The sequence below is a fragment of the Hibiscus syriacus genome, unplaced genomic scaffold, assembly GCF_006381635.1.
Source record: "Hibiscus syriacus cultivar Baekdansim isolate YM2019G1 unplaced genomic scaffold, ASM638163v2 tig00110402_pilon, whole genome shotgun sequence".
Taxonomy (NCBI): Eukaryota; Viridiplantae; Streptophyta; class Magnoliopsida; order Malvales; family Malvaceae; genus Hibiscus; species Hibiscus syriacus.
Window position 1 is genome coordinate 374,208 of NW_024062722.1, and position 22,120 is coordinate 396,327.

The window sequence follows — 22,120 nt, forward strand, 5'->3', positions numbered from 1 at the left end:
ACGTGATAAACAATTTCACCACATACTATGCGTTTCACCGAAGCTGAGGTTCCGTTTCCGAACCTCTCATACCAGTTACGAAGCAAGTTTCCCGCTTCTTCTCGCTCGATTACTTAATCTAGTGTAGCAAGAAAGGCAAAGAAAGAAAGCTTAAATAGCTTCGCTTGCACTCTCTTCATCATCTTCTTCATCTTGTCCTTGGGTTAATGGAGAGGTAAGGTTTGAGAAATTAATGATAAAATAGTTGAATAATCTCCGATCATGAGATTAAAGCAATCTCTTTTGCCATGTATGATGGTAGAGTTAACTGATTTTGGGTTCAACTAAAAAACCCCATTCTAAAGTGATGAATTTTATTGAAAAACATGACTTATTTTCTGGGATTTTCATATTTGTTTTTGCAGAAGCTGGCTTGTTGATAGCAGAGCGATTGCAAAGAAAGTAAAGAACGCTTCATTCTCATCTTCCATTGAAATCACTGATTGTGGGGCAAATCGTGAATGCCCCAACTGCCATTGCCGTATCGACAACAGTGATGTAAGTTTGAAGGTCGAATTTTGGGGTTTGTTATGGTTTTCTTACATATGTGTGTGAATGTCGTCGATAATGTCTTTGGGGTTGTTCTATTTTTTTTTTAGGTTTTTCCTCGATGGCCTGGTCTTCCAATAGGAGTGAAGTTCGACCCGTCTGATGCAGAGCTTTTAGACTATTTAGCAGCTAAATGCGGGGTCGGAGACTCGAAAGAACACCCGTTTATCGACGAGTTTATCCCGACGCTAGACGAATGTCAAGGGATTTGCTACACTCATCCGGAAAATCTTCCAGGTAAATGCGTTTGTGGATTCAATATGCTGGTGTTTTTGCATTCCTGTCATGTGTAGGATGAATTGAGTTTTTCAAATTAGATGCTTATATTGAAATAGGACTAATGGTATTACAAATTAGAGGTCCCGGGGACCGGTACGAGAGGTTCGATAGCGGTAGACTATATGATGAATTCGGTTCACCGGATTAGATGATCATGTTGAATATAGAATTGTCAGTGTTATGCATTTGATGTTACTCAAAGCAAGTAGGCTACAAACTCCTCAATGACATTATTCCTATGGTGCTGTTCTTGGTTCATCTTGCGAGATTCGGAGTTTACGATAACAGCCAGCTTGTTTTGGATTCGATATTTTAGCTTTATTCACATTGCTGTTGAGTTAGATGGTTATGATGAAAATAGAATCGTTAGTGTTATGCATTCGATATGCAAATTAGATGCTTATATTGAAATAGGACTGTTGGTATTACACATTCGATGAAACCAGAAACTTGCTTCGGGACCGGTATGAGGTTCGATATTCTTATTCTGTACATTGCCGTTGACTGTAGGATGAATTCGGTTCACTGGATTACATGATCATGTTGAATATAGAATTGTCAGTGTTATGCATTTGATGTTACTCGAAGCAAGTAGGCTACATATTCCTCAATGACACTATGCCCTAAGGTGCTGTTCTTGGTTCATCTTGCGAGATTCGGAGTTTACGATAATGGCCAGCTTGTTTTGGATTCAATATTTTTGTTTTTCCACATTGCTGTCGAATTAGGTGCTTATGATGAAAATAGAATCATTAGTGTTAAGCATTCGGTGTCGTGTTATTCAAAGGTTGTAGGTGACACATACTCCTCGATTACATTGAGTTCTCGAGGTGTTGTTCATGGTTAATCTTGGGAAATTCGGAGTTAACGATAATAGAAAGTCGATAATGCAAGCTTGATTTGGATTCAACCAGATGACAGATAGTGCATAAGTTTGATTCTCATCACTTCGTCTCGATTTTGTGCAGGTGCAAAGAAGGATGGCAGTAGTATCCACTTCTTTCATCGGACGATTAATGCGTATGCAACTGGTCAGCGAAAGCGCCGGAAAATCCACAATGTAGATAACACGAATGAGGAGCATGTTCGTTGGCATAAGACGGGAAAGACCAAACCCGTTATAGAAAACGGGGTTCATAAGGGGTGGAAGAAGATCATGGTTCTCTACAAAAGTTCGAGGAAAGGGTGCAAACCCGAAAAGTCGAATTGGGTAATGCATCAGTATCATCTAGGGGATGAAGAAGACGAGCATGACGGGGAATATGTCGTTTCGAAGATTTTCTATCAACAGCAGAAACAAACTGAGAAGAATGACGACAGCCCGATAACTGAAGAACCGGATAACTTGATGATTCGCACTAGTCCAAGGACCCCGAAAACAATCACTCCTAATCCACCTCGGCCATCTAAGTCAATGCTATATGATGACATTGAAGATAATATGCACCAGGTATTTATCTGTCTTTATCGAACTATCGATGTTTTACAGCTTCGATTGCCACAGGCACACTCGCACACACCTATCAATGCGCATTGAAATGAACCTCTCATTCTCCGCTTGGATGAAACAAATTATCGACATTGAAATGAACCAGATAATTAAGCATGATGAAATGTCAAACTCTTGCATCATAATAGACATGAAGGATCTCATGGAAGTTCATTTTGATGAATTAGGAAGCAAAATTTGGTGTAGAAGAATCTCATCTACCTAAGGATTCTGTTCAATGTGAGGATAATTCGAACTATCCGGCATGGCTGGCCGCAGAATCTCAGGCTGCCGAAAATTCTGATTTTGATGGTTTGGATGATTTTCTTCTATGCAATGAGCTTTTGGATTCGTCTACTCTGCTAACGAGTTCAGTAAAGAACCGAGTCTCTAATGCCGATGGTACAATCGAGACGAAAGGAAATAACGATGTAGCGTGCGGACTTTCTGAGCTCGAGAACTTGGAGTTCGATACACCGCCTGATGTACCACTAGCTGTAAGCATCTTTTCCTACATCGATTTGTTTGCCTCCTCGAGATTTCATCATGCAATCATCTCGCATCGATTTTTGCCTGCAGGATCTACAATTCGGCTCTCAGGAAAGCATTCTTTCGTGGTTAGACCGATTATGAAGAACTAATATGATGCAGAATCTGCATCCCCGTCGACCAAAGTCCATGTTTTGATCTCGTTTATTGTCTCACCGAAGCTGTTTCCACGTCGAGCACTTCATAGGCCTAGACAACGTTTGTTTTGCTTTCGGGGACATAGCTAATTCGTTCGTTCGTCCTCGGTTTCTTCATTCAAGTCAGTTTGACGCTTGTTTCATCCCGCATCTGCCAGTTCGAAAATCGTGTTATAGGCTTAAACGTACGATCCATGAAGCGAGAAGCGTCCGATTTCCGAATCCGGGGCTGGCTAGTTGAGACAGCATTTAAGGTTATGTTATGAGGAAAGATTGAAATGTTGTTTCCATGGGACCAACATGTAAGAAACAGAAACATTTGGTGTTGTATTGGAACTAAAATTTGTTTCTACGGCATTATTACAATCTGCTACATATAAGAAACACAAACTTCTGCATTTACAGTTGATGTAGTGTAAGATATCTATGCCCGTAAATGAATCGAACAAACACGAACGGGTGTATGTTCATGTTCGTTCGTTTAACTTTAACCGAACAAATGAACGAATACGAATATAAACGAACAAAAAATTTATTGTTCGTGTTTGTTCGTCAAGGAATGTAGCTTGTTCGTGTTTGTTCATTTAAATGATAAACGAACACAAATGAACGAACATAAACGAACGGATGTAATTGAACATAAACGAACACAAACGAACGATCGTAAACAAACACAATAAATGAACAAAATAAAGTAACATAAACCACAACAACAATAATCAATAAAATTCATAAGTATAAGTTGCAACTTCATAGTTAATTTGTATTTAATTGTTACGGGTTTATTTTATTTGTATTTAAAATTAATTGAATTTTAAAATATTTATGGGTATTAGATTCAAATTTATTGGGCCTTAATATTTCAAATGGATCTAAAGAGATTGGGCTAAACATAAATGAACGAACATATTATCGAACGTTCACGAACATAAATAAACGAAACAACCCTTTTGTTTGTGTTCGTTCATTTAATAAACGAACACAAAATCTTATTCATGTTTGTTCGTCTAATAAATAAACGAACTTCCCGTCGAACGGTTCACGAACAATTAGTTGAAGTTGAGTTCGTTTACAGGGCTAAAGATATTTAACTCCTTTAGTGTGTGTGGAATGTTGAAGTTCCATTCTTGTCTTGTTTGAATGCACACGATCTGTTTTGTTTTTTCAGTTAGGTCTTTCAAGGCCTTGATGAAAGTTCTTGGCTGTGTTTTCAAGGGTAAAGTACACAAATGATTCATTGATTATAGGGTGATGTTTTATCCAGTCCCTCGATTATTAAAAGTTAAAAAATGATCCTTTGACTACAAGGTGTTGTTTTGTTGAGTCTCCGACTATTAAAAATTATAAAATAGTCATCCGATTAATGCCACAATATTAACCTTGTTGCTCATTTTTAACCGTGAAAAAACAAGACCCATTTTTCAGCAAAATCATGGTTTTTGAAACCAATACCAATGTTATCATTCCTTTTGGGCAATTTTGTAATTTCATTACAAAAAATGAGTGATTTTCTGTCAAAATTCATAGTATCACATAATTTTGTATTTCCTTGATTCTGAAATGACCCAGAAGATTGGTTGGTTTATGGTTGCACTTAAAGCATAAGATGATGACTCAATCCACCTGTCCATTAATGCTCATTATCAACATATATATATATATATATAGCTCGTAAAAAGATTTGTATACGTGTGAAGTTTTACATTATGTAAGTGGATAATTCGGAATTATGGTCAATGGAAGAACCAAAAGCAGACCCCTTTCCGGTACCGACAAACTTGTAATCGAAGACATTTATAGGACGCTGTTCTGTCTAGACTCACCCATGTTCTCTCACGCAGTTGCCGGGTAAAAGATACTTGTATTTCTCGGCATTGTTCAACAGATACGCGGGAAGATGGACCGAGTGAGGGATAGGTCTCATCTTCTCGATTATCTCTTTGAATGTGTATTCTTCGGGAATCATGTCGAACAGGTTAGCCCCTCTGCATATTATGTCCTGAATCCTCTTGGGGTTCAAGAAGTGAGCGAATCTCACTCGATCGGTGTGGCTGTAAGCTTTCATCTTGAATATGAAGTCGCTAATATGCCGAAAGCAGAAGCTACAATGCCATCCGGCATCTGCTAAGAGGAGATCAGATTGACGGAAATGAGCGTATCTGGTTTCTCCCTTCTTGTACCTCTGAACCGAGGCTCTCCAGCTCTTGTGGTCAATGAGATACTCGAAAGAATACAAATAGTTTCGCATCTGAGGACAAAGTACAGATGGTATATCATCACACCATCTCAATAGATTAATCGTATGCGCACTCGGGATCTCGTCTACACCCGACATTATCAATAAATCATCATCTTCTATACCTGCGAGTCTGAGAAGCTGGTCCAATGCAACTCTCTGGTATGCCTCCTCCACAAAAGGGTTTTCACCCTTCTTGAATCTCCCACCAATGGTACCATACGTCAAGCGAGGCTCGATAAATTTAAATTCCTCTCTGCTGCGAGCAAACCTCAACGGCTTTGGTAGGCCGATGAAAGTCGAGTTGGACTCGAGAAGCACGGATTGCGTAACATACGGATACAATTCATTCCAACGAATCGCGGCATGTCTATTCATTGCTGAACAACACCGCATCGAAGACTCGTGGAGGGTTGCTGCGAGCAAACCTCAACGGCTTTGGTAGGCCGATGAAAGTCGAGTTGGACTCGAGAAGCACGGATTGCGTAACATACGGATACAATTCATTCCAACGAATCGCGAGCATGTCTATCTCATTGCTGAACAACACCGCATCGAAGACTCGTGGAGGGTAGTCCCGGACTTTCCAACCGTGGAGATGGCAGAGCGTATCCATCGTGACATTCTCGTGATAATAGTGAGGCAGTTCGATAAAAGGTTTAGGGGTGATTCCCATAGTGGTCTCCGGAAATAAGTGATCTTCTGTCCGTGAAAATATAGGCCGAAAATCGACCGCGAGACGACGACGAGCAGGAAAATGTAAGTCCTGATATCGGAACCCGGCAACATACACCGCAATCTCGATACCGTCACCGCCACTCGGGATGCCTGCGGCGGATTAGAAAATGAAAAAAAATCATTAGAGATATCCAGGTTTAAGCACAGTACTAAAGCATTTTACAATCTTCATCCAACATGATAAATAAAATACACAAGAACAGGGACTGAAAATTTTAAATTCTATGATCTATTTAGTCCCTAAAATTTTATAAATTCACCCCTAACGTAGAATCGTATGTCCGTCCCTGCATAAAAATTCATCATTTTCCATTCTCATGTTCATTTTCCAATCCTTGCAAATACATTGACAATCAAACGATTCAAGGAAACAAAATGGGAGAACATTAGGCCCCTAAAAGAGATTTTCCCATTTTTCAATGAATCTAAAAAAAAAAACCCAGAAATCAAAACCAAACAGCAAACATTTTCCCGAGAAAATACGATGGAAAAAAAAAGCAGAGCAAATAAATCGAAACGAAAAAACAATTACCCGTCCACAAACGTTTTCGCAAAGATCATCAGTCTTCTTGAAATTATTGTACCCATCAGACATGACTGGAAAACCCCACGAAGATTATCACTTTGTAATCACTAAATTGTTTTCCCAGAATTCAGATCAAATTGGTCTACATCAAAAGCTTAAACTTTTGAAGAAGAGAAAATCTAGAAAAACGAAAACCCAGAAAATCAACTCATTTCTCTCTTCCTCTTCTTCTTAACGTCAATTATAGGTCCGAGGATATCCTTTTTGGATCAGATATAAATCACTATTTTAAGTATCTGAAATTTTTTAATATCTGAATTTTTAGATCCGATATTAGAAATAATGATCAAAATGAAAAAGAACAATAATTAAGTAATTAAAGTTTAGCCAAGTATTTAAAGATCCATTTAAATTGTTATAAAGTAAATAAAATAAATCTACAAAAAAAAATATATAAAGAATAAAGAGAATACTTTGTATTATATTTATAACATAAAATTGTTAAAATTGGCTATTCTTTTAAACAATGCTTCCCCATATCTCGATCATAATTTTAAATTACTGTATCATAATTTTAAATTGCAATATCAATATAAGGGTGAGTAAAATTTGACTCGACTAAAAAATATTTTTTTTCAATTCGATTCGATTGGAATTAAATTCGAGTCATAATTTTATAAACTCATCTCGACTCAAAAAACTTTTAATTTCAAGTCGAGTTCTAAAATTGAACTCGAATAACTGGAATTATAACTCGATTAATTCAAAATTTTAATAATTAGTGGATTAGTTTTTAAGTTTGAGTCGAATCCTTGAACTTTATATAATATATGTATATTACATATGAAACAAATATGAAGAAATATTATATATGCATTGTACATGGTTACAGAAAGTCGTTTAAATTTGAATCAAATAGTATCATAATATTATAAATATTTATTATTAAATTAAAAAAAAAACTTAAATAACTCGGCTCAAAAAAAGTTTAAATAAAATTTGAGTTATAAAATATGATTCTTCAACACGAATAACTCAAAAAAATTTAACTCGACTCTATCGAATGCTCACCCCTAATCAGCATATTATGGGAAACCCCCGGTTCGCAAGGCTTCGCCTTGACTAGAACGGATCGACCCGGGTCGCACACCGAGATTTCATTCAAACCATATATTTATAAATGTTGGATATTGACGTAAATTTTAATTAAAATCAAGTTAAATTTTATTGTAATTCTGTTGATTGAAGATTACTTTATCATTATTGTGGTAAGATATAATCATTTTATAATATTTATAACTTATGAGATATACATTATAGAGATGAATTATATAAGAATATTGAGAGTGCTGCAGAATATGCTAAATTTTATATACATTTTAGGGTTTAAGATACATGATATATTCATGTATTTATAATCTTCGTGATATTTACCTTTATAGTAAATTATTTTTTTCTTGAAAATAATGCTAAATTTGTACTAAGTTAAAGGTTTTTTTTACATTAAGTTAAGGTGATTATAAAGTAGTATATGTTTTAAATATTCTTAAATCATTTGACAATTAATTCCCAATCACCCATGCTGCAGTCGCTAGTGTTCGAACCCGATACCTCTAAGAATAACAATCATTAACTGAGGAAATTTAGTTCATGCTACTTAGTTAAAGTTATGTGTGTGTGTTTTATAAATGGCTTAAGGGCTACTTTTATCCCTGCAGTAAATTCAATTTATCATCGTCGTTCTTATAACATTTTTACATCAATTTATCACTTGAAATTGTTTAATTGCATAAATGTTTAAAATATTTTTTATCATTTAGGGTTTTAAGTTAGGATTTAGGGCTTAAGTGTTAGGGTTTAGAGTTTAAGATTTAGGGTTTAAGTGTTATAGTTTAAGATTTAGGATTTTAACCTAGGGTTTAGGGTTTAAAATTTAGAATGATACAATCAAACAACTTCGTGATGCAAAAATATTACAGAAGCGAAAATGATAAATTGGGTTCGCTAAATAGACAAAAGTAACCCTAAAATCTATTATAATTTGGGTAAACTACGCATTTAGTACATAAAATGCCAATCTTGGTCTGTTTTAATACCTATATTTTTTTAAAAAAATTCAAAATCATACCTAATATTTAGTTTTTTGTTTCATTTTAATATCTCGCCATTAAAAACTTAATGTGTTTAGTACCTAAACTATCATTTTTGGTCCGTTTTAATACCCAAACTTCCAATTTTTTTCAAAAGTTAAGGATACATTTTGAACAATGGTACTAAAATGAAATAAAAATTAAACTATAGGTATGAAAGAAATGAAAGTTTAGATACTAAAATGAACCAAAACTGATAGTTTAGATACTAAACTTATAATTTACCGTATAATTTTATTACGTGACACCACGTCGTCACCTTAACGAATAGATAAGAACAAATGTTAGGAATCGTATTTTTGCGGAAAACCTAACTGAGATCCAACTGGAAGTGGGGCCCGTGTGCCAGCACGTTGGACCCTATTAATGCGTAAAACCTGAGCAAATCCAAATACAAAAACAAACCGCTCAAAAAAAAAAAAATTGTTTTGAATAGAAAGATAGAATTCAACTGAGGAAGGCATTACTGCTACTTCAATGGTGATTGAACGCAAAGCCTACGCTCGTGTTGGATTGCTGGGGAATCCAAGCGATGTTTACTTTGGAAAAACAATATCTTTCAGCATCGGGAATTTCTGGGCTACTGTTAGATTGGAGCCTTCTCATCGTCTTGTCATCAAGCCTCATCCAGTTCATGATCTTGTTCAGTTTGATTCCCTTGACCACCTCGTAATTTTTTTTTCCCTTTTAATCTTATCATGTTTTTGTTATCGATGATTTCTTTGTTGGGTGTTTGTCTTTAAGGATCTGATAAGTTGGCTCTTTTGTTTTTTTTTTTGGTGGATTCGAATATGGATTCTTTGGTTATATAAGGGATTTCGGGGTGATTTAGAGGGTGCCCAGATTGAGATTTTTGGGGCTTCGATGGAATCTGGCATTTTTTAGTTCTGATCTGAAAGTTGCTCTTGCACCCGATGCTAATTATGATTACAGAGTTGTAGATCATATAAGAAAACCTCCTTGGTTACTATGTGTTTGATAAAATGTATGTTTGGAGTTGGTATGTATGCATGCATGTATGTCTTTCATTGTTTGGTAAGGTGTTTTGGAGTCGGTTGTGTAGTTTTGATTTTTTTATGCTAATATGAATCTCAATATATGTATGTATGTATGTATGTATGTCTTTCATTATTTGGTAAGGTGCTTGGAATTGGTTTTGTAGTTCGACTTTTTGATGCTAATATGAATCTCAAGATATGTATGAATTTAGGTATGTATGTATGCATGCATGTAAACTATTGAGATGCTTATTTTAATTTCAATGTATAAATTTCAATACATGTATGCATGCATTTGTGCTTGTCTTCTCTGTTATCTTTGATCTGACAAATTATTGAATGCAAACCATCTCATGATTTTGCTTGTTCTTTTTGAGATACAATTACTGAGATTCTAATTGCAGTAATGGGATAAATTCCAATTTCACCATGATTTATGTCTGGTTTCACTAGCAATTATAGCCGTAGATATCTACATTTCGTATCCGATACGAATGAGCTAAAACAACCATTCACTTTGCTTGCAGTCTAGCCGGTTGCGGAGCGAAGGCTACTACGGAGGTGTGCGACTGGTTTTGTCGATCTGTAAACACTTCTATAAGTATTGTAAGGATAACGGCATAAATCTCCGACCGGGGAACTTCACACTATCGTACGATACTAATATCCCTCGCCAGGTAGCTAGGAATAGCAATACGAGAAATTCCTATACCCTTTAGATTGAACTCATAATGTTGTTTTAAATGTTCGTGTTCATCTTACATCAATGTATGGCTTATACTTACCAATTTTCAGGCCGGACTTTCGGGGTCCAGCGCTATAGTAGCCGCTGCACTTGGCTGCCTTCTTGATTTTTACAATGTCCGACATTTGATTAATGTAGAAACCAGGCCCAACCTTATTCTTAGTGCAGAGAAAGAGCTCGGAATTGTTGCCGGCCTTCAGGATAGAGTGGCACAAGTCTATGGAGGCCTCGTCTACATGGTATGTTATCTTTGTGTAAACCAAGTCTATGGAGGGCTCGTCTGACGTTTATATCGAACACCGATTCTTCTCGGTTCTAGATGACGTGGCACTTATGAATTGAGGGGCTTCATTGTATCTGTACTCTGCCTGCTGCAGGATTTCAGCAAGGAACACATGGATAAGTTGGGACATGGCATCTATACACCCATGGATGTTACTCTTCTACCGCCTCTCCATCTCATATACGCCGAGAATCCGAGCGATTCAGGAAAGGTTAGCGTTTGTTTTATATTTTACCTGATTTTTATATACTTTCTGACAATAAATACGACTTTTAAATCGGACATACGGTGTTCTGACTTCTGAGTCTATTACCGAAGTAGCAAAATGAGGGTATATCGATTCGGATACAGGTACATAGCACGGTGTGGCAGAGGTGGCATGATGGTGATGAGTTTATTATATCAACAATGAAAGAAGTTGCAGATATAGCAGCAAAAGGGCAGAGTGTAATACTCCAAAAGAATTGGCGAAGGCTTGCAGAACTCATGAATCGCAACTTCGAGCTCCGAAGGTAAAGATCGGAAAGATCGATTATACTCTTTCTTACGATTCTCCATTCAAGTTCATATTACTCGAAACCAAAGATCGGAAAGAACTCCATGTTTCGGCTAAATGCTGTCATTATGCGGATCTTATGCAGGCGCATGTTCGGGGACAAATGCTTAGGTGATTTGAACATAAATGGTGGAGGTGGCTCGGGGGTCGGTGCAGCTTCGAAATTCACCGGGAGCGGAGGGGCTGTGTGTTCTGCCCAGACGGGCCGTCGCAAGTGAAGCGTCTCGAAGACAAATGTCGGAAAGCCGGATTTATCATCGAACCTACAAGTTGTTCCTTCGTGTTTGAATGATGTTGATCTACAGACATTATCGAAGTAGGATCACAGATGAAAGAACATTTTTATAGAAATACTGGTAATGGAACTTTTAAATAAAAACTTGTTAGCGGTATGATAGATATTAGGGTAAAGTACAAAAATGGTCCATGATATTATAGGGCATTGCTTTATTGAATCCTTCTATTATTATAAGTTATAAAATGATCATTTAATTATAGAATATTGTTTTGTTGAGTCTCTTGATTATTAAAAGTTACAAAATAGTCACTCGACTATTTATATGTTTCGAACGCATTCTTTTCTGTTAAAACTTAGATAATCATCTAAGCTGAACGTTAATATGTTGAGTTAGATATGATAAAATTTGATCTTAAAATTGTTTGAACTGTATAGTTATTTGAGATTAGATTTTATCATATTTCAATTAATAAACTAACATTAAATTTAGATCATTACAAAAAGTGAGTTTAAAAATATGAATTGTCAGGTGATTACTTTGTAATTTTTAATAATCGAGGTACTCAACAAAATAATATCTTATAATTAAAAGACCAGACGATCATTTATTTTTTAACACAAAAAGATGAGTTTAAAAATATGAATTGTCAGGTGACTACTTTATAATTTTTAATAATCGAGGTATTCAACAGAACAATATTTTATAATTAAAAGATCACTTTATAATTTTTAATATTATAAAGCAATAACCATTTATGTACTTTATCATAAATATTTTTTATTCCACCGTTATTTAAATCTCTAAAATATACTATTAATAATTTTAATAATATAATATTATATTTTTTAGTATTATAATATTATATTAAATTATACTATAATAATAAATAATATTATATTTTTATCTTAATGATATATAATAAATTATTAATAAAATTATTTTTGTTTATCAATTTCATAAATAATATTATTAAATTATTAAAATTTAATAATAATTTTTAGAATATAATATTGATGAATAATATTAAATAAATTATTTTCAATAAATAATATTATTTTATATTATATATTTAATAAGTAATTTTAAAAAAATTACCAACCAGATTTCTCTCATTAGTGTGTCGTTCAACTCTTTTTGTCTTTGTTGATCAGAGAGTCGACCGTTGATATTCTTTATTTTCTTTTCTTATTGTATCTTTTTTCTTTTTTTTTATTTTCAATAAATTTGCATGTGTTGCACGTTTTCATCTGCCTTTATGGCACGTTTTCTTATGTCTTTTGGCATGTTTTCGGTTTTTTACCTTTTGACATATTTTTGGTTCTTTGACCTTTTTTATTTATCTTTTTTCTAAGAATTGATTTGACATCGCCAAGACTGATCAAGATGGTGCTTATCTAATATCTTGTGATATTCTCTGCTTTAGACTCTTAGATTGGATTTGGATAACCGATTTGTGTTCCTGAATAGCTTTTCATGTAGATCGAGTCTGATTTGCAGTTTGTCGGTGACCTTTCAATAGCTTGATCCCTTTTTGTGGTTCGTTGCGATGCGATAAGATCTATTTGTATCATCTTTATTCAAGTTTCTTGGTTAGATTTTTAATATTTTGTTCTTATGTGATCTCACATTACTAGTTTTGTTTAAATGATTATAGGAAATTTTTTCTAATTATAAATTTAATTTACGATTTTGATTGTAAATTTTGATTGTAATTTGAGATATTTCCTATTTTGAATAAAATTAGTTGTTTCTATAAAAAAAATTATCAAACAATGAAAAATAATTTACATGCACTATCCAGACACCGTAAAATAATTTTCAAAATTTACTTTCCAAAAATATAATTTACTTTACATAATTTATTTTCTAAAATTTATTAGGAAAACTTTAGCTGCCTTAATATTAATTGATCTAAATCTTTCAAATGACGCATATATCCTCAAAATCACCAAAGTCAATATCTTCGCATATATCATAACATGACGAACCGAGAATAGGTGTTAATTGTATCTTCGTAATATTAAAAGTTACAAAATGATCGGTATTATTTGTTGAATCTCTTATCATTAAAAGTTATAAAATAATCACTCGATTATTTATATTTAAAATTCATTTTTGTTAAAAAATAGATGATCGTCTAAGTTGGACATTAACCTGTTGAATCAGGTATGATAAAATTTGATCCTCAAACCATTTGTGTCGTATAGTCGTTTGAGATTTTGAGATAATATTTTATCACATCTCAGTCAATAAGTCAATGGTCAACTTAGAAAATCGTTTATTTTTTAACAAAGAAATACAAAATTAAAAATATAATAGTTAGATGACCGTTTTATAATTTTTAATAATCGATGCACTCAAAAAAATAGTATCTTTTGAGGCGTTTTTACCTAAAAATCACCCTGACAGGAATTAATTTACTTGTCATGCACAGTTTCGCCAAATTTTACCAATCTAACACCCTTTCTGACAAGGCGTTGATCGCCATCCGCGACTTTGCAGGGTTTCGTCTGAGCTAGTGCCACATCATGAAAGACGCAGATGGTTATGCGTGTCTTATCCGAGTTGGCACCACGTAAGGTTAAGGTGTGTATCACCATTTGCGTCTTTCTGGGATTCTGACGTGCATGTAAGGCGCAGATGTCCAATTAATTTCCAACCGTTCACACCTCCCACATTAATTACCCCATCCGGCCAAACCCTTCCCATATCCCTATAAATACTATTCCATTATTCATTCAAACACACACCAAATTCTCAAATCCTTTCATACCCTCTCAAAGCCCAAAATCTCTTAAAGCTCAAACTCGATCAAATTCTATTAAGAAGGTAGAATATTTTTACTATATTATAATAAATTAATAATTTATTATTTTGTGTAGCCACATCGGTACAGATCGTAAGATATTGCTGATGAATGTATCTCCATTGAACTTAATGGGATGACACCATGATACGGATTTCCCATTATGGCGTTAAAATCATTACACATTACTGTAGTTGGGTTGTCAACTTGTTGAGTTAGTCCATAGTGGGAGCATAATGACATACCACGAACAACACACACTTCAACAAATTTCGCATACATCTATGTATCGGTGTCTGAATAATGATTTTGAGGATCAACCATCATTGCAACATCATCATCGTTCGATAGTTCGAACGCTTTATAAGTTAGCGAAAACACCGATGTTGGAAATCTATACTGAAGCGAGGACAGTCTTCTAGTACTTCCAATATTCATTGAAATCTTCGTTATCAGCTCCTCAAGAGTTATGTTTCTCTTAAAAGATATTTTTAACAGAATGATTTGATACGAACACTTTAGATGCACGCGGTTCCAAGTTAATGTCGGATAAAAAGGATTTCAGTTATAGTTTTCCTTGCGATGGTCCGGACCGAGGTGGTACTTGTGATAATTCGACGTGGGACGCATTTTATTTGGCGGTTTTCTGGATGTTAAATTTCATTGGAATAAAAAATTAAAAATATTTACAATAATTTAAATAATATAATTTTATATTATTACAATATAAAAAAAATGTTTCGACGTATGATCACACTTTTCAATTTTACAACCGCAAAAAAATAATAAAAAATAATTAGTAAAATAACTTTTTTTTCAAATAATCATATATAAAATAAATATAATATATTAAAAAAATACCTTACAACAAAAGATCGAAAGAACTGGTGAAACAAATATATAAGGAATTGATGTGGTGATGTTTACGGTTGAAGGGGTGTTATTTATAGGCGATGGGAGAGTTTAAAGGCCGAGAAATTTGGAACCAATAATGGAAGGCGCTGATGGTGATTCGAGCCTTACAGTCGCGTGTCAGAATCCAGAAAGGTGCGGATCACCATTCGCGCCTTACCCTTACGTGGCGCCAGCTCGGATAAGGCGCGGACGTGGCGCTAGCTCGGACGAAACCCCGTAAAGGCACGGATGACAATCTGCGCCTTGTCAAAAAAGGTACTAGATCGATAAAATTTGACGAAACGGTATCTAACATGTAATTAATTCAATCTTTTGGTAAAAACACCATCTTTTGAATCATTAAAGGACATCTTTTACAAATCCGGTTAATATATAATAGTTAAATGAATGGGTAGATCTGGGATCCACCAATACAAAGACAAGATAAGAATATAGTTCAAAACATCTTCTATCACATCCGAAGTATCCTTTACTAGAGTTACTTAACGAGTTTAGCAGCTCGTGAGTAGTTCGAACTCGATTTAATTAAAATTCGGTAAACACTTAAATTGAGTTGGCTCGACTCGAACTTAAACTCGACTCGAGATCTTGACGAGCTGAGTCGAGCAAAGTCTAACTCGACTCGATAAGTTTGCGAGCAGCTCGTTAATTTTTTAAAATATATTTTTAATAATTACTTCAAAATTATTTCATTCAAAAAATAAATCTAAATAATAATTATTAATTTAAAAAAAATAAAAAATATAAGTTAACTAATCTATTATTTTTAATAAATAATAAATATTATTAATAATAATATTATTTTAATACAATAAAACCCAATCCTAATCCTCATATAGTATTAGTAAATTTTATTTAGTTAAAAAATAAGGAGCTTAACGAGCAACGAGTCGAGTCGAGCAGCAAAATTTTTTAACGAGCATGAGTCGAGCACTACCCAACTCGCGATCGACTCGCTCGATAAACACCCATATCCTTCAAATAGTTAAATTTCACTGATCAAGATGTAATAAATCTAGAATAAATGATAAAATTATATATATTTTTAAAATCAATGATAAAATTGAATAAAAATAAATAAAAGTGACCAATTCATGTAGTTTGCCCAAAAATAATAAAATATGGATAAGTGTCCTAAGCGGAATGTGAGAGACATACAAGCGCTAGAACTTCCTTCCCATTTGAAAACTTCACATTCGAAAACACGCGCTAGAACTTCCCGTTTGAAAACTTCCCATTTGAAAACACGCGCCAGAACTTCCCGTTTAAAAACGAAACGAGTTCAAAAAATTTAATCATTCCAGATTTTTCGTTTCCATCGAGCATTATTGGAACGAACTAGAGGTATTCGAATTTCTCTGTTTATCTTCTTGTAGGGTAATGGGTTCTTAGCTTCTTCTTCTTCTTTTGATGATATGAAACTGCGATGTTCTTCTTTTTTTTCGGCAAGTGAATTTACGCCTTTTTTTTTTAATTAATTAGTTTGATTTCGGTTCTATTTTGGTTTAGGAATCGAGAATTTCCACAGATATTTTAGATTATGGGGGCCTTTTGTTCAAAGGAGGAGATAGATCGACATCGTTCGGATCCATCCGCTTGGGATTCTTATATTCCCAATTATGGTGAAGGAAATCCATATTATGAGCCCTTACTTCCTCCTACATACGGTTTAACTTATACTGATTTCTCCCCGAGTGCCCCGCCGTATCCGGAGGATAGTCATACCGACAGCTCAGCTACCACATCCCCAAGTTCTACTTATGATAGACTGGTACGAAACCTTTAACACAATTCTTCCGTCTTCTATTGAGAATAAATGTCCTTCGCATTCGATTTCCGATCCGAAATCCTAAAGGAGCAGGTATTCGAATTTCTCTGTTTATTCTTCTTGTAGGGTAATGGGTTCTTAGCTTCTTCTTCTTCTTTTGATGATATGAAACTGCGATGTTCTTCTTTTTTCGGCAAGTGAATTTACGCCTTTTTTTTTAATTAATTAGTTTGATTTCGGTTCTATTTTGGTTAGGAATCGAGAATTTCCACAGATATTTAGATTATGGGGGCCTTTTGTTCAAAGGAGGAGATAGATCGACATCGTTCGGATCCATCCGCTTGGGATTCTTATATTCCCATTATGGTGAAGGAATCCATATTGAGCCCTTACTTCCTCTACATACGGTTTAACTTACTGATTTCTCCCCGAGTGCCCCGCCGTACCGGAGGATATCATACCGACAGCTCAGCTACCACATCCCCAAGTTCACTTATGATAGACTGGTACGAACCTTTAACACAATCGATTTCCGATCCGATCCTAAAGAGCAAAGACTTGAAATTGTTAACTGCATATTTAATACTTATTTTCTGTTGCAAATGATTTTAACAGCTTTGTCAAATCTGCTTTGTTAACTCGAAAGACACGGCATTCGGTTGCGGACATCTGGTAAAACATCTCGACACACTTGTTCTCATCTGTTCTTGGTGTACATCGTAGGCGAAGATGCTAACATAATTCTTCCCTCTTTCTTTTTTCTTCTCTTAGACCTGTGAAGAATGTGCCGAGGGCCTCCGAGTGTGTCCGATATGCCGGAGTCCGATCCAAACCAAAACAAAGCTATACTTTTGAATGTATACACACACAAAGAAGAGAGAAAACATGGCTTGCCCATTATATATGGTTGATTTGTTATTGAGAACATGCACATTGTGATAGGTTACACGGGAGGACGCTTCAATTGGGTGGCCCAAATCATTCTTTGTGTAGAGTCACTTTTTGTTAATGGACATTTCATTATTTTTGTATGGGTTTGTAACTTGATATTGTTTAAGTAAAGTCTCGGGTTTAAATCATTGTGTATGTAGAAAATTTTTGTTGGGAGATTCACTTACCAAAGTCAGGTGTGCAACGCAGTTCAGTTCGAATTAGTCGGAACTGGGAGGGCAACAAAAAAAGTTAAAAGTTCTAGATTTTAAACTTTCTTTTTTTCTTAAAAATGATCTTGTTCATTTTGATTCCCTTGACCACCTCGTAATTTCTTTTTCCCTTTTAATCTTATCATGTTTTTGTTCTCGATGATTTCTTTGTTGGGTGTTTGTCTTTAAGGATCTGATAAGTTGGCTCTTTTGTTTGTTTGTTTTTTTTTGGTGGATTCGAATATGGATTCTTTGGTTATATAAGGGATTTCGGGGTGATTTAGAGGGTGCCCAGATTGAGATTTTTGGGGCTTCGATGGAATCTGGCATTTTTTAGTTATGATCTGAAAGTAGCTCTTGCACCCGATGCTAATTATGATTACAGAGTTGTAGATCATATAAGAAAACCTCCTTGGTTACTACGTGTTTGATAAAATGTATGTTTGGAGTTGGTATGCATGCATGCATGCATGTATGTCTTTCATTGTTTGGTAAGGTGTTTTGGAGTCGGTTGTGTAGTTTTGATTTTTTGATGCTAATATGAATCTCAATATATGTATGTATGTATGTCTTTCATTATTTGGTAAGGTGCTTGGAATTGGTTTTGTAGTTCGACTTTTTGATGCTAATATGAATCTCAAGATATGTATGAATTTAGGTATGTATGTATGCATGCATGTAAACTATTGAGATGCTTATTTTAATTTCAATACATGTATGCATGCATTTGTGCTTGTCTTCTCTGTTATCTTTGATCTGACAAATTATTGAATGCAAACCATCACATGCTTTTGCTTGTTCTTTTTTTGAGATACTTTAGTAAGTACTGAGATTCTAATTGCAGTAATGGGATAAAATCCAATTTCACCATGATTTATGTCTGGTTTCACTAGCATTTCTAGCCGTAGATATCTACATTCGTATCCGATACGAATGAGCTAAAACAACCATTCGCTTTGCTTGCAGTCTAGCCGGTTGCGGAGCGAAGGCTACTACGGAGGTGTGCGACTGGTTTTGTTGATCTGTAAACACTTCTATAAGCATTGTAAGGATAACGGCATAAATCTCCGACCGGGGAACTTCACACTATCGTACGATACTAATATCCCTCGCCAGGTAGCTAGGAATAGCAATATGAGAAATTCCTATACCCTTTAGATTGAACACATAATGTTGTTTTAAATGTTCTTGTGTTAATCTTACATCAATGTATGGCTTACACTTACCAATTTTCAGGCCGGACTTTCGGGGTCCAGCGCTATCGTAGCCGCTGCACTTGGCTGCCTTCTTGATTTTTACAATGTCCGGCATTTGATTAAAGTAGAAACCAGGCCCAACCTTATCCTTGGTGCAGAGAAAGAGCTCGGAATTGTTGCCGGCCTTCAGGATAGAGTGGCACAAGTCTATGGAGGCCTCGTCTACATGGTATGTTTTCTTCGTGTAAACCAAGTCTATGGAGGCCTCGTCTGACGTTTATATCGAACACCGATTCGTCTCGGTTCTAGATGACGTATCACTTATGAATTGAGGGGCTCATTGTAACTGTACTATGCCTGCTGCAGGATTTCAGCAAGGAACACATGGATAAGTTGGGACATGGCATCTACACACCCATGGATGTTACTCTTCTACCGCCTCTCCATCTCATATACGCCGAGAATCCGAGCGATTCAGGAAAGGTTAGCGTTTGTTTTACATTTTACCTGATTTTTATATACTTTCTGACATAATAAATACGACTTTTAAATCGGACATACGGTGTTCTGAATTCTGAGTCTATTACCGAAGTAGCAAAATGAGGGTATATCGATTCGAATACAGGTACATAGCACGGTGTGGCAGAGGTGGCATGATGGTGATGAATTTATTATATCAGCAATGAAAGAAGTTGCAGATATAGCAGCAGAAGGGCAGAGTGTAATACTCCAAAAGAATTACCGAAGGCTTGCAGAACTCATGAATCGAAACTTCGACCTCCGAAGGTAATGATCGGAAAGATCGATTGTACTCTGTCTTACGATTCTCCGTTCAAGTTCATGTTACTCGAAATCGAAGATCGAAAAGAACTCCATGTTTCGGCTAAATGCTGTCATTATGCGGATCTTATGCAGGCGCATGTTCGGGGACAAATGCTTAGGTGATTTGAACATAGAAATGGTGGAGGTGGCTCGGGGGGTCGGTGCAGCTTCGAAATTCACCGGGAGCGGAGGGGCTGTGGCTGTGTTCTGCCCAGACGGGCCGTCGCAAGTGAAGCGTCTCGAAGACGAATGTCGGGAAGCCGGATTTATCATCGAACCTATACAAGTTGTTCCTTCGTGTTTGAATGATGTTGATCTACAGACATTATCGAAGTAGGGATCACAGATGAAATAACATTTTTATAGAATAACTGGTAATGGAACTTTTAAATAAAACCTTGTTAGCGGCTTGATAGATATTAGGGTAAAGTACAAAAATGGTCCCTGATATTATAGGGCTTTACTTTATTGAATCCTTCTATTATTATAAGTTATAAAATTATCATTCAATTATAGATGTAACACCCCAATTTAGGGGCTAAATTTAATAAATTATAAAGTGGTGGATTTAATTTGGTATTTTGAAAGAAACAGTGGGTTAAATTGTAAAAATTTTAAAGATGGAAGACCGTTTTAAGAAGTATAGAAAGTTAAGTGGCTAAACTCTTGGTTTACCCATTTTTTATATAGGATGAATTATAAATTTCTTCTCCCCGTGCGCAGGTTCTCATTTTTTTTCCAGTTTTGTCTTCTCCAACTACCCTCCTTTCAATTCCGATCTACTCGCCGTCTGACCTCCGATCGACGATCCGAAACCACCATCGTGTTCGTTGTCAGCCGAGGAACAAAACCCCTCAAACCTTTCGTAGTGAATCATCGCCGTTCGTCGTTAATTTCAGTCGGAAGTATCATCGGTAATAACTCGGTTTTAGTTGGTTTTTCATCGATTCACGACGATCGGGTCATCTGTTTACGACACCTCCCGCACCATCGTGTTCGTTGCATCGTTCCGAGTTCGCCGGTGTCATCCTTGGTCTCCGTCGACGGTGGCGCGTGAGGAGGTGAAGCGGTCAAAGTTTCCAATTTGTTGAAATCGAGCTCTCCGCCGTTCAAAATTGTGAACCGAGCTTTGTAAGTATCTCGAAATCGCTCAAAATAATTTTCGGAAAATTTTCCGGGATTTTAGCACTGTTTACGCGCCCCCACGCGCCGCCACTGCGCGTGGGGAAGAAAAAAATGACCGATTTGACATGTTTTGGTGCATAGTTGACCGGTTTGACCGGTCATAACCCGACCCGTTTACCCGACCAGTTGACCCGACCCGACCCGTTGACCCGTTGACCCGTTGATCGGCGTTGACCACTGTTGACCGAAACTTTGTCCGGCTTTGACCGAGAAGGCCTCGAAATTGCCGGTCAATCCCGTTGACTTCGATTTTGACCGAAAATTCCAAATTTCCGAAAAGTCATATTTTATGCTTTCGACGTCCTGAATCCGAATCCGAAGTCCGTTTCGCCAAATTCGAACCCGGTAAGCCGTCATTCACTGATTTATCACCCAATTCGATAAGTTTATCGTAATTAAGCTCCGTTTCTGATATAATTAATGTTGATATGTATCTGAGGAATTATTGGAAGTTGAATTGAAGATCAAAGGCGTTCGAATGGAATTTTTATGGTCAATCAGTATTGCACGAAAATCGAGGTAATATTTTACCACCTCTTTATGCTTTATGGAACATGTTGATATTGATAAATGCATGAACAAGATAATGTTGGTCACTTTTGTGGAGTTGAATAATTTATACACTCGATATGATGTGGTAGAAATTCTGTAACTGATTACAGATCGAATGACAAATATAAGAGATTGAGGAATTGTTAGATTAAATTATAAGTTTGTGATTAGTGATAAAGAAATCAGCCCTGTATCTGCAACTTATAATTTATTTTATCAAA

The 22,120-nt window shown here is 35.7% G+C and overlaps 3 protein-coding genes and 1 pseudogene across 3 annotated transcripts; 3 read left to right on the forward strand and 1 right to left on the reverse strand.

The window, feature by feature from the left end:
• Positions 1-164: 164 nt before the first annotated feature.
• On the forward strand, positions 165-3,386 carry LOC120123676 (SUPPRESSOR OF GAMMA RESPONSE 1-like). The gene is made up of 6 exons (XM_039142515.1): positions 165-214; positions 405-537; positions 639-825; positions 1,836-2,317; positions 2,545-2,853; positions 2,936-3,386. Exons 1-6 carry the CDS (start codon positions 207-209, stop codon positions 2,987-2,989), a joined length of 1,173 nt encoding a protein of 390 aa, XP_038998446.1. The 5' UTR covers positions 165-206; the 3' UTR covers positions 2,990-3,386.
• A 1,330-nt stretch (positions 3,387-4,716) lies between these two features.
• On the reverse strand, positions 4,717-6,770 carry LOC120123614 (beta-1,4-mannosyl-glycoprotein 4-beta-N-acetylglucosaminyltransferase-like). The gene is given in 4 exon segments (XM_039142465.1): positions 4,717-5,549; positions 5,707-5,944; positions 5,947-6,106; positions 6,549-6,770. Coding segments are annotated over 4 exon segments (1,149 nt in total). The 5' UTR covers positions 6,612-6,770; the 3' UTR covers positions 4,717-4,861.
• A 2,328-nt stretch (positions 6,771-9,098) lies between these two features.
• LOC120123611 lies at positions 9,099-11,771 on the forward strand (annotated as a pseudogene).
• Positions 11,772-19,013: 7,242 nt separating this feature from the next.
• On the forward strand, positions 19,014-20,499 carry LOC120123687 (glucuronokinase 1-like). The gene is made up of 6 exons (XM_039142522.1): positions 19,014-19,022; positions 19,111-19,260; positions 19,381-19,569; positions 19,707-19,823; positions 19,966-20,126; positions 20,256-20,499. The coding sequence occupies exons 1-6, from the start codon at positions 19,014-19,016 to the stop codon at positions 20,497-20,499; spliced, it is 870 nt and encodes a 289-aa protein (XP_038998453.1).
• The last annotated feature ends 1,621 nt before the right edge of the window (positions 20,500-22,120 follow it).

What these genes read in the sequence shown, in the direction of transcription:
- LOC120123676 (XM_039142515.1), top strand. An exon ending in GCCGTATCGACAACAGTGAT is followed by an intron (nt 538 to 638) that starts GTAAGTTTGAAG and finishes TTTTTTTTTTAG; the next exon opens with GTTTTTCCTCGATGGCCTGG. An exon ending in TCATCCGGAAAATCTTCCAG is followed by an intron (nt 826 to 1,835) that starts GTAAATGCGTTT and finishes GATTTTGTGCAG; the next exon opens with GTGCAAAGAAGGATGGCAGT.
- LOC120123687 (XM_039142522.1), top strand. An exon ending in ATGGAGGCCTCGTCTACATG is followed by an intron (nt 19,570 to 19,706) that starts GTATGTTTTCTT and finishes TGCCTGCTGCAG; the next exon opens with GATTTCAGCAAGGAACACAT. An exon ending in ATCCGAGCGATTCAGGAAAG is followed by an intron (nt 19,824 to 19,965) that starts GTTAGCGTTTGT and finishes ATTCGAATACAG; the next exon opens with GTACATAGCACGGTGTGGCA.